Below are 15454 nucleotides of genomic sequence, written 5' to 3'. Positions count from 1 at the left end.
GTGTAATTATATTATTTAAAAAAAGGTGAAGGGTGAGGGGTTTGGGGGGGCGATGAGGATTGTTGCAGGTTTGGAAAGACTGCTGTTGAGATAAAGTCCCAATTAAACCACGTTTCTGAAATGCTTTCTGAGACACGTAATGCACAGGGAAGCGCTAAGATGCATTGGAGCTGTGAACTCCAACAACAACAGAGATGTTCCACTTTACAGATCCTCGTCCATCTTTTTTTTTTCTTTCGCGTTTATTTTTCATTTGCACTTTTCTCATCTTTCATGACCTCTAACTTTCCCAAATTTCTTCACCTCTACTTCCCTCTCATCTGTTCCTTTGCGCACTCACCCAGGCCTCCTCCTCCTTCTCCCCCCCTCCTCCTCCTCCCTCGTGAATGAATCGCCCAGGATCAACCCCTCCCACCCAGAGTAAGCTTTAATTGTCAGCCCCGGACGAGAACTTGAGTAAAAAGCTCCAAAAACGCGTGCGCATCTCACACTCTGGAGGCTGGAAGTGACCAACCTGGACCATTGCGCATCACATCGGCGCGCGTGTGTGTGTGTTTCTGTGTGAGCAGGTGTGTGCATGAGTAGTTTAAATAGTTATTTCTAAGGAGGTTTGCCCGTCTGGTTTGATTTATTTCTACCCGAGCTGCAATGCAGGTGTCTGTGGCCCTCATCGTCTCCAGTTCGGCGCTCCTGCTGCTGCGGCTGCAGGGATGCTGCGCGGCTGCAAAGGGCTGGAAGGAAATAAAGAACGATGCAACGGAGACTTTACCGAACCGCAGGGAAAATATGCGGCCACCCCACGAGGCGATCCTGCAGACCTCTAACAACAACAACAATAACAACAACAACAACAACAACACACTAAACAACAGGGCAAAAAACGGAGGAAGAAGTTCAACTTCAAACACTGTTTCTTACAGTAGGTATTATCTTTAACAACATATATATATATATATATATATATATATATATATATATATATATATATATATATATATATATATATATTCTTCAATAGAGAAAAAAATGCATGAGCATGAGACTTTTATTCAAAATTTACTATGAATCATAACTTTAATGATTTTATTTGATTTTATACTCTTTAATTTCTCCTAAAAAGCAGAGTTCAGGGGGTCAGATGTCAATTCAGTCTTTCTGATGAACCTACCTATTCAGATTCAGAGCTATGGCAGAATTCAGGCATATTATAATTCTTTTATATCAAATCTAGCAAACTTAGAAGTAAATAGGAAACGATAAACAATTGAAGTGCTTAAAGCTCAACTAAATATTTGTTAAATATTTTTCATATCCATCGTGCATGTAATATTCACAGGTATAAGTGGCATTTCAAGGTTTCTGTCTTCTGTAAATTTTGCGGCTCCAACAAAGAAACTCAAACCACATTAAATGCATGAATAGTTCTGAAAGGTCCAAATCTGAAAAAAAAAGCGCCTTCTCAAGCTGAGGGGGATCTGTTCCTCTCTCCTCAGCTCTGCCTCACTTTCTCACCAGCTTACTGATTAGCAGCTCTGTGGTGTGTGTGTGTGTTGTGTGTGTAAGTGTCAGCGTGTTTGTGTTAAAAAAACCAAGGATGAATGTGATGAGAGGGGTTCAAACCCACATTCTTGTGGTTTCTTCTCTCCACGCAGCCTGAAACCGAGCATTCACAAAGACATCATCGCCTTTTTTCACATTGTCTTCCAGGTAGTTTCCGCCTCTCCTTATAGTATTAGTCAAGCTCTACTTGCTCCATGACCGTTTGATTGCATCAACATGTTCCCTAAATAGGAAAAACACTAAAGTTTGTTCTGCAACGGGGCATGTCTTTGTGAAGGGGAGGTTTAGAAATTGCTTTATAAACGTAGCGCTGCTTTTGGGAATGGTTCCCACCTGTGGTTAGGAGACGCTGTATGTTGTGATAGAGGGATTGGAGATTCAAGCTGGGTGGTGCAACAGTTGTTGCCTGATCAAGGCCTCTGAATAGGAGCTCAGAGGAGGTGAATGATTAGATTAGAATAATAAGAAATTGAGGTCAATTTGCTTAAGTGAGTCTTCTCTTTGAAGAGGAAAAATAGCAATAAAGACAGCTAAATTCAAAGACTTTTTTTATTTCTCATTCTCTCCAAAATTAACAATCTTTTGTTGTTACTTTATTTTTCTAATATGCAACAAAAATCAAGGATCTCAGAGGAGAAAAGCAAACACGCTGAATCACTTTTCTCATTCGACTCGAGTTAAGTCCTGGGATGACTTCTTATGTTTCGTTTAGGGTCATGGCAGAAGGTTTGACTGCTGGCTGGCTTCTCTCCAAATCTCTTTATAAGATAAACTCACTCAGGATGTATTGGCTAATATATGACTTCATTTAACATTATCCGAGTGCATATGTTGAAGCACAAAAGCAATAGTAATCATTACAAGTGTTAATCTAATGTACAATAAAGAGAACAATACTGTCTGTAAAATGTTCACAGACTGTGACATAGGGACTTAAGAAAAACCCAAGCTCAATTACTTGTAGTTTACTGGAGCTCTTTCCACAGAATATTTCATTTTTCATGTCCTCTGCTCTTTAGAATAATACCTTTCTTAAAGAGTCAACAATAGAGATGGCTGATGTTCACTTTAATCTTTATCTGTACATTTAATGTTTAATTTAGTAACAAAGAAAGAAAGTTAAAAGCAGGGAAATGTCATTACTTTTTTTGGCATTGAACAGTCGCAGCCTCAAAAACAAGAATCCTTTCAAATGAAACTTACGCCTTATCATAGATAAGGATATCAGTTACATGAATTATTGTATTATTTGTTCAGATAGGCTGAGTAACGTCTCAAAGCAAACTGTCAGTTTTAGAGGTTTTTAAACATCATCAAATAGTGTTAACTGCTAAAGCTGTAAATCACCATCTCATTAAAATGACTGTAAACTCTGGGAATCATATAGAAACAATGCACCTTGTTGTGCCTTGAAACCATCCTATTTGTAAAAGTGGAACATTAAAGAAACATGAAGACCTAAACTGGAAGGAGCGCAGATCTGATTAACAATCTGATAGTTTTTTTAGGGGCGAGTTTAATGCAAACGAATGCAGCTTTGATGCTTCAGGCACGATATACGAGCAGCAGTATCACTGGATCAGATTTTTAGGGTGAGAAAAAAAAATCTGAAGTCCTTTGTTGATCCTGTTTTCTAAAGAAAGCCACAGAGGCGAACAGATCCCTCTGTGAGTGTATCACTCCTGTATTTACTGTTCTTCTACTTGTAAAGAAATACGGGTCAGCGACTCGTGCGTGCGGCCGTTGTAAAAGCTGAGGCTCAATTATAGGATTACATGTTGAATGCGCTGTCATAGATCACCCTGGCTGATTTTCACTTTATTGAAAACTGTAGAGTGCTTTTTCAGTATTGCTTTAAAAGAACCAGACAACTGTTTATTCCTCCAGAGCTGTATGTTTACTGAGGGTGAACAAAATCTCAATGCCTTTTTTGTTTCTGTCTTCCAGACCTGCGTTTGGTTCGATTCTGCTTTTTTAATGGGCCTCTGGTCTGGATTTGCTATCAGTTTATTGCTGCCAGCTGTTTTTTTTGTTTGTTTTTTTGTCAGGCGCTGTTGTCAGCTAATGATCAGACCATGAGTCACTGCTCCAAATCTGTTATCGACTAAAACATCCACCTAATAGTTCTAGTTGCTCTTTTATAGTCTAAAAGTTGCTTTTTTTCAGATGTTTAATTAAGTTGTTAAGTGTAAATTAAACTACATTAATTAGTAATGATATTAGTAATAGCTGGTCTTATTACCTCCCAAAAAGGTACCTGACAAATTAATATAACTAAAGCTCCCATTCAATGAACTTTATCAAAAGGACCTAAATACTTGCTGGATGCATAATTCAAAATACAAACACCTAAGTCAAGAAGAAAATGATCCAAGGACAATAACCAATGTATTTACAGACTAATTTCATTTTATATATATCATAAGATTTAATTTCTAAAGATTTAACTAGATGAAAAGAAAAAAGAACAACAATTATATCAGTATAATATATCGGGGGTTGGGTGTCACTGCCAAGAAGTCTGAGTTTCAACATGTAATGTTAATTTGAGGAAGAGTTTGGGAGGAATTCAGTAGTTTCCAAACCATCTTTGGACTGTCTGCTTCTCAAACCAATACAACCCAAAAATAACACAAAAGAGTCAGTCTTCTTTTTGGACTGTTTACTTTTTCAGAATCAACTTGCCTTTCCGCTCCAGGGTTCCATCTCTTCAGTCCCACTGTCAGGCTCGGCTCCAGCATTCATTGTCTCTGGCTAAAAGGTCACTTGGTGCAAAGAACAATGCTGCTTCTAGCTTAATTTTCTGAGTAGTTCTAAGAGGTAGAACCATGAATCGTGCAGGTATTAAGATAATTAGATACTTTCAGCTAAGCATAGAACATTTAACATCAGGAATTACATCAAGCCTGGTTCTGTCTTGGCGTGGAAGGCATTCTGTAGCTTCTTCCTGTATGAGTTGTAGAACCCAGCAGGTCTTTTTCTGGCAGCAGTCACCTAAAGAAGCATATCAGCCAATCAGCAACTGACTTGTAAAAAACATGTTGTGGTAGAAAGCGGAAAAAGAAATACGGATTCTATAATCTAATACTACCAGATAATTCAAACTCATTATATTAAAAAAAAACTACACCCTAAAAACAGATTGTCAATTAATTTTATCAATCTGGTTGGTAGTTTTGTGTCCAACCAATTGGATTTTATAGTGTTTTTAACCAATCCATATTGGTAAAGGGGAAAACCAATGCAAATTATTCACTTTGACTAAAATATTGATTAAATAGTGTAATAAAATTGAAATCTAGGACCTGGGTTTAAAACATTAATCCTTCAGTTGCAAGGAAAACTCCTGTATCCATTGTATCCTGCATTGCTCATTTGAATCTACTCTAACTTAATACTTATATTACAACAAAGGTTAAAGCCAAGATTTGCATGCTGTACACGTACACATCATTATAAATGTCAAATAGGCCCATAACTATTACACTCTACACATCACTACAGCCAAACATTCAGTTACCATTTTTACTGGTTGTTTGGTTAACCAATTGGCAGATCAAAAACCAATGGCTTGGTCAGTTTCTGACCAATATATTGGTTAATCTAACCAAAATTGTTTTTTCTAATTAATCCATTTTAGAGTGCATATTTAAATATATATATAAAAAAAATGATTTCAGTTTGGATTCTGGAGCTTCACATTCTAGGTTTTAAACATTGGATTATTTTTATCAGATAAAGACAAGAATGTTCTTACTAAGAGGTTAATGTTTGTTGCCATTTAAATAAAACTAATTGTGGTCGTAAGAACATATTCACCAAATTGTGGAATGTAGGATTTAGGGTTGTCAAAAGTATCGAAACTCAAAAAAGTATCGATACTGAAATGTTGTATCCGGATACAATACTCGTTTTTAAAAGTATCGATACAGTGCTGTCACCAGTGGCACCTAAGCAGTCATTCATCTAAAGTGCAGAATAGAGGACAATGCACTTTCAGAACACTGTGTGATTGAATAATTCTGTGCTCTTTTCAGTTTTAGACTTTTTTTTTGTAAGAGGTGCAGCTGCTGAGAATTATTTTTGTTTTTTAACCGGTTTGGTTAGCGTCATTGTTATGTGTGCAAAGCATAGCCAAGGAAGGAACACTTAATTTGAATTTTATACGTTTTTTATCAAGCTTGCTTAATATTATGCACAGCAGTCTTTAAGCTAACAGTTATGTTAGCTTAAAGGTGCCACAGTATACGTGTGATTCGCTGGGTTAACGTTACTAGTGTCGCTATGACTAGAAAAGGGCATGCAAGTTTAGTTCATTTATTAATTTGATTGAGTAAAATAAGATATTTGCCTTTCTAAAAAACAATAATAAAAGTTTTAATGATTTTAATTTAGGAGGTCTTGATGATTTAAAGGACCGTTTTAATACACTTCAGGTCAGATTTACGGATTTGTTCACTACATGTAATGATTGGAAAGGGTTGCTCCAATTAATATTTTATTTAACTTTGATAATTTGATACACTTGATACTTTGATGGAGGCATGTGTCATTTTTTGTGGTTGTGTCGGCTCCGGTTCTAACTGTGGCGCTTTTTCCACTAAGATCCCTCCGAGATGAGCTGCAGGGAGCTGCGTTCCACCCGCTACATCACCGATGGATCCTGCCGCAGTGCTAAGCCCATCCGGGAGCTGCTGTGCTCAGGCCAGTGCCTACCTGCCCACCTGATGCCTAACTCCATCGTTCGTGGAAAGTGGTGGAGAAACAGTGCGGCAGACTACCGTTGCATCCCGGCGCACTCCAGGACACGAAGGGTCCAGCTGCAGTGCCCCAACGGCAACACTCGGACTTACAAAATCCGAGTGGTCACCTCCTGCAAATGCAAGCGTTTTAGGCCCCACCACAACCAGTCGGTTGCCAAGGAAGTGCCAAAAAGACAAGTCAGCAGGAAGCATAGCCGCTTGTCACAGGATCGGAGCAGTAATAACACACCACTGGTGGACAATTCATATTAAATCAGCCAAGGACTGAGACTGAACACGCATACATGTTACTCATAAACCAACATATCTCCTTCATACAGAGAAGGGATGCAAAAGAAAGACAGAGATTTCATAAGCTAATTTCTTTGCATGACGAAATGGATCAGCTCCAGTAGTGACTGGTTAGGAGGGGACCTGTCAGGTCTTCCTTTTAAACAAAGTTTGTGTAAAGATAATAAGAAAACTTCCTAAAATCTTCCATCCCCATCTGTACAAATATCAAGCAGATGCTGAACCTCACTCTGTCTTAAGCTCCAAAGGTGCATCTTCTCTCCAGAGTGGTGGTAATCCATCTTCTTTAGTGTTTGGGACGTCAACGTGATTTTAAGAGGCTCCCAGAAAAGATGATTCCAGACAGACAGCCAATCACAGCGGCTCTTTTCTCCAAATTAGAAACGCAGTCAAAGGAGGCAAAGAAACGAAAGTTAATCACCGATCTGAAACTAAGGGGGACGGGCAATAGGCATTCCTGTGACTCCCCATAATTAGCTCATTCCTGTGTTAGGATTGAGTGGTTCAGAGCAATTTCCTTTTAAAAAAATCATGACTTCCTGTTTGCAGAGGTCACGCAGAGAGAAAGTGCCCATAGTGTTTACGAGGCATCAGAAACCATTAGGGGCAGAGCTCTCTCTCTGTCGCACCCAAACTAGAATTGTGTTGCAGCAGGCCAAGCTGAGCAGAAATCTGTTTCTTGTACTAGTCAGCAAGATTTAAGACCCCCTCCTCTCTGTAAATAATCCAGGCAGGAACATTCAAAGACTATGAGAATCTCAATGAATTAATTTCTCCAAGGAAGCAGCGATGCCCGGCGTGTATCGATTTGAAGTGAACTTTTGTCATCTCTGCAATGTTTCTTTCTCCCTTAAATTTCTTAATGATTACGAAAGTGTGCTGCATTTTTTTCTCTGAAAAATCCATTGAAGAAGCAACCGGCAAGAGGTTTAGCATGACTGTACGTATCAAACCTGCACGCGCCTCGCAGGAGCAAAGGGAGGAGACCCAAAGAAGGACTCTTAAAAAGAATGAACTGCATATTTATTTTTTATGACCACATTTAAATTATTTATACAACCTTTTGTAGCAACTGATAGTCATTATTGTCATATAGTGTGATTGAGAAAATAAAAGATTATACAGTACATGAATAAAAGTAAAGGCAGATGTATTTGAACAAAATGGCCTGGTTGGTATTTATTTGTGTTATAAGCAGGACATTACTATTTTAAGCTTTTATGTAGTTTATTACAAGGATGATAGAATTTTATGTGGATATCAGAAGCACATTATTATAAAAGTTTATCTTTCTGCAAGAATGACATTTATTTCAAAGTAGGATATGTGTAGTTAATGTAGAAACACTATCATAAATTAGACTATCCCTGAAAAAAGAGATAAATGATGTTTACTTCTTTATACACAGCATATTTCAAGTACTTATTTCTGTTAAATTTGGTCAATTTGGAGAATATTTGATTAGAGGATAAAACGGAATTACCTGAGAAATTAAAATATGTCCTAGGGGACCTCATGGGGAAGATATTTTTTAATTGATATTCAAACATTCAAGCTGCATCCCAATACATTATGGAAAGCTAAGTAAAAGAGAAAAGTAAAATTAAAAAAAGTAAAATTGCTAATACTTAGCTAATAACTTTCCAGTTTTTTATTTACAGGTGCTGGTCATAAAATTAGAATATCATGAAAAAGTAGATTGATTTCAGTAATTCCATTTAAAAAGTGAAACTTGTATATTATATTCATACATTACATACAAACTCATATATTTCAGATGTTTATTTTGTTTAATTTTGATGATTACAAATGACAACAAATGAAAATCTCAAATTCATCATATCAGAAAATTAGAATATTGTGAAAAGGTTCAAAATTGATGGCCCCTGGTGCCACACTCTAATCAGCTAATTAACTCAAACCACCTGCAAAAGCCTTTAAATGGTCTTTCAGTCTAGTTCTATAGGCTACACAATCATGGGGAAGACTGCTGACTTGACAGTTGTCCAAAAGACGACCATCGACACCTTGCACAAGGAGGGCAAGACACAAAAGGTCATCGCTAAAGAGGCTGGCTGTTCACAGAGCTCAGTGTCCAAGCACATTAATAGAGAGGCGAAGGGAAGGAAAAGATGTGGTCGAAAAAAGTGTACAAGCAAGAGAGATAACCGCACCCTGGAGAGGATTGTGAAACAAAACCCCTTCAAAAATGTGGGGGAGATTCACAAAGAGTGGACTGCAGCTGGAGTGAGTGCTTCAAGAACCACCACACACAGACGTATGAAAGACATGGGTTTCTGCTGTCGCATTCCTTGTGTCAAGCCACTCTTGAACCACAGACAGCGTCAGAAGCGTCTAAAGAGAAACAGGACTGGACTGCTGGTGAGTGGTCCAAAGTCATGTTCTCTGATGAAAGTAAATTTTGCATTTCCTTTGGAAATCAAGGATCCCAGAGTCTGGAGGAAAAGAAGAGAGGCACTCCATCCATGTTGCTTGAAGTCCAGTGTAAAGTTTCCACAGTCAGTGATGGTTTGGGGTGCCATGTCATCTGCTGGTGTTGGTCCATTGTGTTTTCTGAGGTCCAGGGTCAACGCAGCCACATACCAGGAAGTTTTAGAGCACTTCATGCTTCCTGCAGCTGACCAACTTTTTGGAGATGCAGATTTCATTTTCCAACAGGACTTGGCACCTGCACACAGTGCCAAAGCTACCAGTGCCTGGTTGAAGGACCATGGTATCCCTGTTCTTAATTGGCCAGCAAACTCTCCTGACCTTAACCCCATAGAAAATCTATGGGGTATTGTGAAGAAGAAGATGCAATACACCAGACCCAACAATTCAGAAGAGCTAAAAGCCACTATTAGAGCAACCTGGGCTATCATAACACCTGAGCAGTGCCACAGACTGATCGACTCCATGCCACGCCGCATTGCTGCAGTAATACGGGCCAAAGGAGGCCCAACTAAATACTGAGTGCTGTACATGCTCATACTTTTCATGTTCATACTTTTCAGTTGGCCAACATTTCTATAAATCCTTTGTTTTTATTGGTCTTCAGTAATATTCTAATTTTCTGATATGATGAATTTGAGATTTTCATTTGTTGTCATTTGTAATCATCAAAATTAAACAAAATAAACATCTGAAATATATGAGTTTGTATGTAATGTATGAATATAATATACAAGTTTCACTTTTTAAATGGAATTACTGAAATCAATCTACTTTTTCATGATATTCTAATTTTATGACCAGCACCTGTATTCATCAGAATATATTTGGTAAGGGTTGTACTAGATGTTACCAGTGTTTAATGGGTTCTTGATCCAGCTATTTATCTTTCTACATTCAGTTCACTTTATTTATGGATAGCTACATCTTAAGACTATCTCAAAAATAAGAGTGTAAGGTTGATGGTCTTTCCATATTGCGCTTAGCATGAGTTTGCATTGTGGTTTGTCCTGCGTATAGCAGATGCAGATAGCCACAAGCAGGGGCGGATTTAGGAAATTTGGGGCCCTAGGCAAAGACAGGCATGGGGCCCTCTGAATTGAGAAGACAACATATAGAACAGACCCATTATACAGATACAGAAATTTTTAATAGAATAGACTTAAATTATTTGTTCTACCTTTTGTCCCTCTCTTCTTATTCTTTTTCTTGTGGTTTTCTTCTGCGTTCTTTAGTCCCTTTCTCTAGTAGTCTAGGCAAAGGCAGGCATGGGGCCATCTGAAATGAGAAAACAACACACAAAACAACAGGGCAATTATACAAATTGACATTTTAGGAGAATAAACATGCATTGCTTTACCTTTTATCCCTCTCTTCCTGTCCTTTTTTCATGTTGTGTGTTTCATTTTACTCTTTTTTTCTTTTGTTTTATTGTCTTCCTGTCTTTTTCTCAGTCTGAATCTCTCTCCCTTTTGTCCTTGTCTTTTTTTCTTATGCTTTTGTTTCTTTTACTCATAATTCTCCTTGTTGCCCCCTTTTCTCTTCCTGTCCCCTTTTCTTGTTGTTTTCCTCTTAATGTTTTGTCCCTTTTTCCTAGTAGTTGTATTCTCTTTCTCCCTAAAATTTCATTTTTCGAGCCTTGGCCTCAGCAAATCTTGCAATGAGAAGATCCATATCCACTGACTTCCTGACTTCTTGCTCAATGGAGAGTGGACACTGTAGGGGGGGCCCCGAGACACACTTAATATTATAAGCATTCTAATGGCATTTTAGCTAAAGGATTTTTATCAAAAACATAATGTGCAAAAATAAGTAATAGCTGTATTAACCATACATGTAAAAGGAGTTTTAGGGGGCCCCCCAGGAACTTGGGGCCCTATTAAATGCCTACTTTTGCCTAATGGTAAATCTGCCCCTGGCCACAAGCTCCTCATGACTCTGTGTAGACATAGACAATAGATGGGTGTATTTTGAGGTGCTATTATTCCCCCATTACACACAGAACGATATATACTAGGTGCTCCTTAATACAAGAGGGAAATTATTTGAAAATATAAAATTCACAATGAAGGTTCGCTACAAAATCTAGTTACTAAATGAGGTGTTTTTCCAGTGTTGTATTCAATATCATCAATATATGGGGGTTAATTGAAAGAAAAAAATGTGTGGAAAAAAGAGATGCACAAGCAACACAGATGACCAGAGAACCTAAAAGGATGTGAAGCAAAGCTCAATCTAGGGTTAGCAGATTGAGGCACCATAATCTTAAAGGTACACTATGCAACCGGTGTTGATTTTCCAGTGAGGCTCCCCCCAGAGGGCGAAAGTAAAAGTGCACTGTCGTAAATATGCACAGCTGTTCTCCTGGTTTCTCCGTCAAGCCAGGCGCGGTTGTTTTGAGCTTAGCAGCGAATGACTAACACTGCGTTCACACTGGACGTAGCTGGCGCGACAGAAGCAGCGAGTTTACATGCAAAGTCAATGGTTGACGCGCGTCAAGGCGCAGCAAAAGGTCCCGCGGCGCGTTTTGAGCACCAGGCGCAGCACGTCTGAGCAGCTGAAGCAGCGCGTCGGGTGCGTTTAACGCAGGGAGAGAGACACAGCGCTGATGATCACTCCTCTTAAACAGTTTATTGACGCCTAAATTAACTTAAAATGCAGAAATCTGCCGGCAGAATATGCAGTTTGGATTATTTAGATGAAAAACACCTACCAGCTGCCGCGGTGAACCGCTGCTGATGAAGGGATCCATACTGTTGGCGCCCCGCTGGTATGTGGGGGTCTGAGCGGCTCCGACAGAAAAAATATTAATGGCAGGATAATAATCTGAATGAACTGACTGCACTGATTACGTTTTCAGGTGTATTTTCTCACTTAAACACATATTAAAACTACTTTATTCCCACTGATCACAGCAAATATAGCTGCAAGGCAGAGAAAGGATAGTGAAGCTCCGCCCAACGCGCCTCAGACACAGCCAGAGCAGCAAAGCTGCTTCAGCCTCGCGTCAGAACTAACTGGTACAAGCAGCAAAAAGGAAGTAGCAGACGTGATTTTGCTGCTTTTGCTGCGTGAACGTAGCATAACTGCACAAAGATTGCCACTGTGCTAGCAACGAGAATGCTTTTAACTGGGGGCGTGTAGCAGTTCTCGCCGTAAAGCAAGACTGACTCTCACGAGACTTCTGAGCCTGTGGGTGCGGGTCGGTGCTCCTGCAGTTGCAAGTGCAGTATTTCCCCCACAGACCACCAGGGCGGCCGAGAATACCTTTGTTCAACCTGAAATGACTCATTTAGTCATCCATAACGTTATGGAACACATTAATTAACTGAAAAATGTTGCATAGTGTCCCTTTAAAGCCACTGTTAAAGCAATCCAGGCTTTCTTAACACATTAAGTGTGGGATTAGCTCATCATCTGTATGGATTGATGCAATAGAAGAGTCTCAGGGAAGTACCAGCTACATTGAATATAGAGTAAAATCATTTAATTAACTGCTTTAATTCGTTTTCATGATCAGTCAGCATGTAACTAGTTCATATAAAGTTTCATATTTTACATGGAATGGCTGCAATAACTACACTTTATGATCATACTTAATTGCCACATATAGCTAAAACATTTTTTAACAACTGCATCTTTATAAGAACTAAATGAGTTCAGCTATATCATTGCAGCCGATCCTGTGCAGAGAAATTCAAACACTCCATTGTGGCTTTGTATTAAAATCAGCATTCCTCATTGTGACATCTCAGTCCGAGCTCAGACATTTCTTCATTCGTGGTGAATATACCCATCATTCCACATCATTTCTCTCTGCCTTTCATCCCTGGGGCTTTCTCCTTTATACACACTGAGTTTTAGAGAAGTGAGCTTTGTTGAAGCTGGTTATATCCAGAGCCAACTTTCAGACTTTGCAAACCTTGAAACGTTGGTATTATGTTCAGGCATAAAATGAAGTGTCCTTCCCAGCCAAGTGAGAATTCAAATATTACACAGAAAGTCACTGTGGTGAATGTAACAGAGTTTATCCTTTGCTGTGCCAATGCAGAAAGGCGGATATTACATTTCTCTACATCATCCATTATGTGCATTCATTATGTTATGTTTAAGTTGTGTTTTCCAAGTGAGCACTGACCTCTCAGCTTTCAATAAGTCAACTAACATGGGACAAGCAGACTGAGAAATTCACTAACATTTCCGTAAGAACACTGCATGTCTTGTGCCTGTGTGTATTGATGCCGTCACATGTTAAATTTGGAAACCTGAAGATGACCCTTGCAGAGTTAGGTCAGGCCGGATCCTCTCCGAAAAAAAAAAAGAAAGTTCACAGCACTTCGTATAGGCCCTGATGCAAGTGACAACGTTTACTTCCAAAATACCAGGTGCAGAGGTCCCAGAGGGTTCTTCCTCTGTTGCAAGGCCAGGAACTTGAGCTCAGCCCTAACGGTTCACGAACAGTACCTCTGTTAAATCATGGCCCCTTGGAAGAATATTTATAGATCTGATGTACTGGCTTTAGCAAATAATTGCTGACTTTTTTTTTTCAACTTTTGGGCAAGAGAAGTAACAAGAGAGTGCAGTGGGGGGAAAGAAAATCCAGTAAAATCTGCTTTTCTTCTGCATGAAGACTTCTAGCTTAGCTTTAAACCAACAATTTGGATAATTACAGCTGTATCCTTCTTTAACAATAAAGTAAAAAATTATTCTCCTAAATTTTTGCAATGGTTTCCTCTTTTCGACATTGAGATGGAAAAAAATATCCACACTTAAAGGTGTCTTTATTATTTGCACCTGCTTAACTGTTTGTAACCTAAAAAGCAAACCAGGACTTACGTAAATTAAGCATTTAGATGCAAGAAAGATGGACTCTTGGTTCAGTGGCTTTGAAAGTTGAATGGCTCTCAATGCTAAATGAAATGGTTCCGTGTTTCCAAAACAGTTGTTCTTCTGGGTTTTTATGGAAAACCATCACTTTGGCTGACAAAGAATGGTCCGAAAAAGGAAATATTTACAAAGTGGCAACCATGTGAATGAAAACACCTTACTAATTTCAGAAGTCAGGGGAGAATAGACAGACTAGTCCAAGATAGTGAAAAGGAAACCACCAAAAAAGCTACTTGGGAAGGAAAAAGAAGGTTTAATCTGATACCAGTAACGTGTGCCTTATTAAAATGACTTCTTTCTGTTGTTCTTTGGGTTGAGCTTACTTCTTGTTTATCCCAAAAAGCTATAAAGAAAAACAGAATGGTTTGAACGCCGCCAAAAGGCCTAACTCATATATAGCCAAATGCATACGAGAGATGGTCAAATAAAAAGAACTGTAAATCATCTGCAAATACAGAAATTCTTGACAGATGCTTGTTTTTGCCAATGGAATCGAACTCTGAACGGCACCAGTGGAAACCTTAGCGGTGATATGCAAAGCAAGAAAAAAAGGTCTGTCACACATCAGCAACATGACCATATAAATGTCCTTCAAAGTGTTGGGTTTTTGGTCTGCTGCCTGGGTAGTTAAATGTGTTAGAATGCTACAGATGTTTATGGAGACAGAACATACAATAAGAACTATGCAAAATTTTGCAACCAGCCATGATATCTCTATGCTTTGAGCCAGATTCTTCTGGAGGTCTTTCAAAATGATTTCTTTGAAGTTTCTGGCTTTCTTAACAATGGCATTTCTATGTAGAAGCCCACCAATCACTGATAAAGAACTTTGAAAGACATTCAACAGTCAGATAATTAACCAATCAAGCCCACTTAAAGAGATCAGAGAAAAATCTGACTCCGTAAAAGCAGACCCTTAACAAAAGAAGAAATTACATTTAGCAATTGGAAAAATAAATCCCTACATTGATAGTTTACTGCCTGGCCTTTCAGTTTCTATTTTCAGAGGTGTAAGCTACATCCGTTAAAACATAGATGGATGTCAGGTTTGTATGAATTTCCTCTCAGTTTCAAACTCAAATTCTTGATGTGCATTCCAAGTAGTGCATGAGACATTTGGCCTAAGGATTTGTGTGCTTTGGCATGGTTCATACCCCCGGTGAGTAAATAACCGGGTATAGTAACTGTTGGCTTACTTGTCAAAGGAGCTGGACTTGATGATTTGGATAATAAGCCTATGGAATTCCAACAACTCTGAGGGGGAAAAAAGAAACTCCAAAAACAGTTCCTAAAAATAATAACTCTATTCAGAATCATGGGTTAAAGTATGACCCAGTTGCAGGTTTAGTCTAGCCTGACGTAGTCCTACTCAATTCTAGTCAGAATATGAGTCTGATACTGCTCCATAGAGCTGTGATTATGGGGTGTGTTTTGAACGGACCAGGGAAAAAAATGCCTCTGCACTCAATTGGATAGACCTACAACCAATAAGAGCAACGGAG

The 15454-nt window shown here is 38.8% G+C and overlaps 1 protein-coding gene across 1 annotated transcript; it reads left to right on the top strand.

The window, feature by feature from the left end:
- The first annotated feature begins 446 nt into the window (after positions 1-446).
- sost (sclerostin) lies at positions 447-7773 on the top strand. The gene is made up of 2 exons (XM_038297040.1): positions 447-919; positions 6166-7773. Exons 1-2 carry the CDS (start codon positions 649-651, stop codon positions 6573-6575), a joined length of 681 nt encoding a protein of 226 aa, XP_038152968.1. The 5' UTR covers positions 447-648; the 3' UTR covers positions 6576-7773.
- The last annotated feature ends 7681 nt before the right edge of the window (positions 7774-15454 follow it).

Source organism: Cyprinodon tularosa, unplaced genomic scaffold (genome assembly GCF_016077235.1).
Source record: "Cyprinodon tularosa strain WSP-4 unplaced genomic scaffold, ASM1607723v1 ctg38, whole genome shotgun sequence".
Classification (NCBI taxonomy): Eukaryota; Metazoa; Chordata; class Actinopteri; order Cyprinodontiformes; family Cyprinodontidae; genus Cyprinodon; species Cyprinodon tularosa.
Note: the sequence above shows the minus strand (reverse complement) of the source record. Positions and strands in the feature narration are given on the sequence as shown.

Excerpts from the sequence above, each read along its gene's own strand:
- sost (XM_038297040.1), top strand. The coding sequence starts at position 649 with ATGCAGGTGTCTGTGGCCCTCATCGTCTCCAGTTCGGCGCTCCTGCTG. Across the intron at positions 920-6,165 it reads TTCAAACACTGTTTCTTACA|ATCCCTCCGAGATGAGCTGC; the intron begins GTAGGTATTATC and ends TTTTCCACTAAG.